Source organism: Atta cephalotes (genome assembly GCF_000143395.1).
Source record: "Atta cephalotes unplaced genomic scaffold scaffold00029, whole genome shotgun sequence".
NCBI lineage: Eukaryota > Metazoa > Arthropoda > Insecta > Hymenoptera > Formicidae > Atta > Atta cephalotes.
The window spans coordinates 3,097,220-3,099,618 of NW_012130093.1; the positions used below are offsets into that span (position 1 = coordinate 3,097,220).

Sequence of the window (2,399 nt, forward strand, 5' to 3'; positions counted from 1 at the left end):
TGGATATTCTACAACAACCCCAAGAAGAAAAAATACCACGCTAAGCCCGGTCAATTGTTGCCATCGACCTCAACATCAACACCACGGCCGAACATTCATGGTTCGAAGATCATGCTCTGTATCTGGTGGGACCAAAAGAATCTTGTTTACTACTGAGTTGCTGAAACCTGGCGATTCTATTACAGGCGATCGGTATCGGCTACATTATACAATGATTCGTTTGAGCCGTGCATTGTGAGAAAAACGGCCGGAATACGAGCAAAGACATGATAAAGTTATTTTTCTTCATGGCAACGCTCGGCCTCATATCGCTAAAGTCGTAAAAAAATATTTGGAAATGAGATGTTTTACTGCACCCGCCGTATTCTCCGGACATTGCTCCTTCTGATGGTTGTTCCGAAGGATGCAGCACGATTTGCCAAGTCACCGGTTCACTTTTTTCGCAGAAATCGAAAATTGGCTCCAAAATTGGATCGCCTCCAAAGATGAGTTATTTTTCGAGATGGAATTCGAAAATTGCCTGAGAGAAAGGGAAAAAGTAATAGGCAGCGATAGACAATATTTTAATTGATCTGTTCATTTTGTTTTGAAATAAATGCATTTTTGAACATAAAAAAACGGACCGAACTAATTTGTACTCCCAATAAAAAATAATTAAAAGTTATTTTTTCAATAATGGTAACTATAATGAGTTATTTTTTAGAGTCGATAACTTGTAACAGTAACTAATTACTTTTTGAGATAAAAATGTATGTGTAACTAATTACTTTTACAAAGTAATTTTTCCATCCTTGTTTATTATCTAATACTGTATTTATTAACTATATCTATTATTTTGCAGTTTAAAATGGTAAAGTTATATGCACTGACCGTTCTATATAAAAATCCTCCGTCAGTAACGACGCTGAAAGCTGCTTATGATGTAGAGTCGTTCTCGTTTTTTCAAAAGAATAGTATTAAAGAATTTATGTGTTTTGTCAGTAAAACCATTGTAGAAAGAACGCAGATTTGTGCCAGGCAGAGCGTCAAAGAAGGAGGTAATCATGATAGGATTATAGTTATAAATAAATAAACTTTTTGTATTACTTTTTGTATTAAATAATATTATGTTTGATCCTCCATGTATTTGATCCTAGAATACATGTGTCATGTCTACGTACGAGCCGACAATCTCGCTGCAGTTCTCATCTCGGATCATGAATATCCTAGGAGAGTGGCTCATACTCTAATTACAAAAGTGATGGAAGAATTTACGGTGAAACATTCACCATCGACATGGCCCGCGCTTAAAGAGGTCACCGTTGACTTTCCACAGATCAATACGTATCTAGCCAAGTATCAGAATCCAGTCGATGCGGATGCGCTCACGAAAATGCAGAACGATCTAGATGAAACCAAAATTATTTTGGTAAGAATCAATAATTACATTGTTTCTCTTTTATTAGATATGGGAAAAAGTTCGTGGCGTTTTTTTAATGCCATCTAACGGGAAAAACGCCACGAACTTTTTCCCACACCTGTATATTGAGAATTTCTAAGAGGATTTATTTGATTTATTGGAATATCCGTACATATATACACGGTGATTCAGATCCACTACAGGAGCCGGCACGTACATATTCCTTATGAAAAAGTGAGTTAAAAATGTCAAAATGTTGTAATAACAATAGTTTTTAAATGGTGAGCCTTCGAAAATATCCAACTATAGGGCATAAAGTTCGCGCCGTTTCATCAAGAGCGGCGCAATCAAGCTGCTGGCCACGCGAGCGCTTTGACGGATATCGCACGGTATCAGAGTATTGCGAAAGTTCGTAAATTTAGATATTAACATCTACTGTGATATTCTTAAATTGAATCCGATTTAATTGATAAGAAGTATTGTTAATTACGCAAATTCGATATAAAGTCATTTATATCAGTAAAAAGAATTTTTAAAATATGTTTTAAGTAATAAACAAATTTGTAAATAAAATCAATATTAATTAAATTATTTAAACATATTTCAAAAATCCTTTTTATTGATATAAATGACGTATCGAATTTGCGCAATTGATATTACTTCTTATAAATTAAATCGGATTCAATTTAAGAATACAGTAGATATTAATATAGAGATTTCATGATATTTCTTCGCAATACTCATTCGATCACGTCAAAGCGTGCGGCTGTTTAGTTACTACTGGCGGCGCGAATTTCATATTCATATGGTTGGATATTTTCAGACTCACCGTTTAAAGACTATTGATATTACATCATTTTGCTATTGATATTTTCGACTCACTTTTTCGTGAAGAATATGTATGTGTCAGCTCCTGCGGTTGGTCTGGATCTTGTATGCGCGCGTCTCGTTCACTCACACGCGCGCGCGCGCGCGCGCACACACACACACACACACACAC

General features: G+C 35.6%; 1 protein-coding gene across 1 annotated transcript in view; it reads left to right on the forward strand.

Annotated features, from left to right (window-relative positions):
- Positions 1-847: 847 nt before the first annotated feature.
- The window catches only part of LOC105620793 (synaptobrevin homolog YKT6), a 39,548-nt gene continuing 37,996 nt past the window's right edge, over positions 848-2,399 (forward strand). The window contains exons 1-2 of the mRNA XM_012202281.1: positions 848-1,037; positions 1,137-1,408. Of these exons, the coding sequence (XP_012057671.1) occupies positions 848-1,037; positions 1,137-1,408 (462 nt within the window). The remainder of the gene's footprint in view (positions 1,038-1,136; positions 1,409-2,399) is intronic.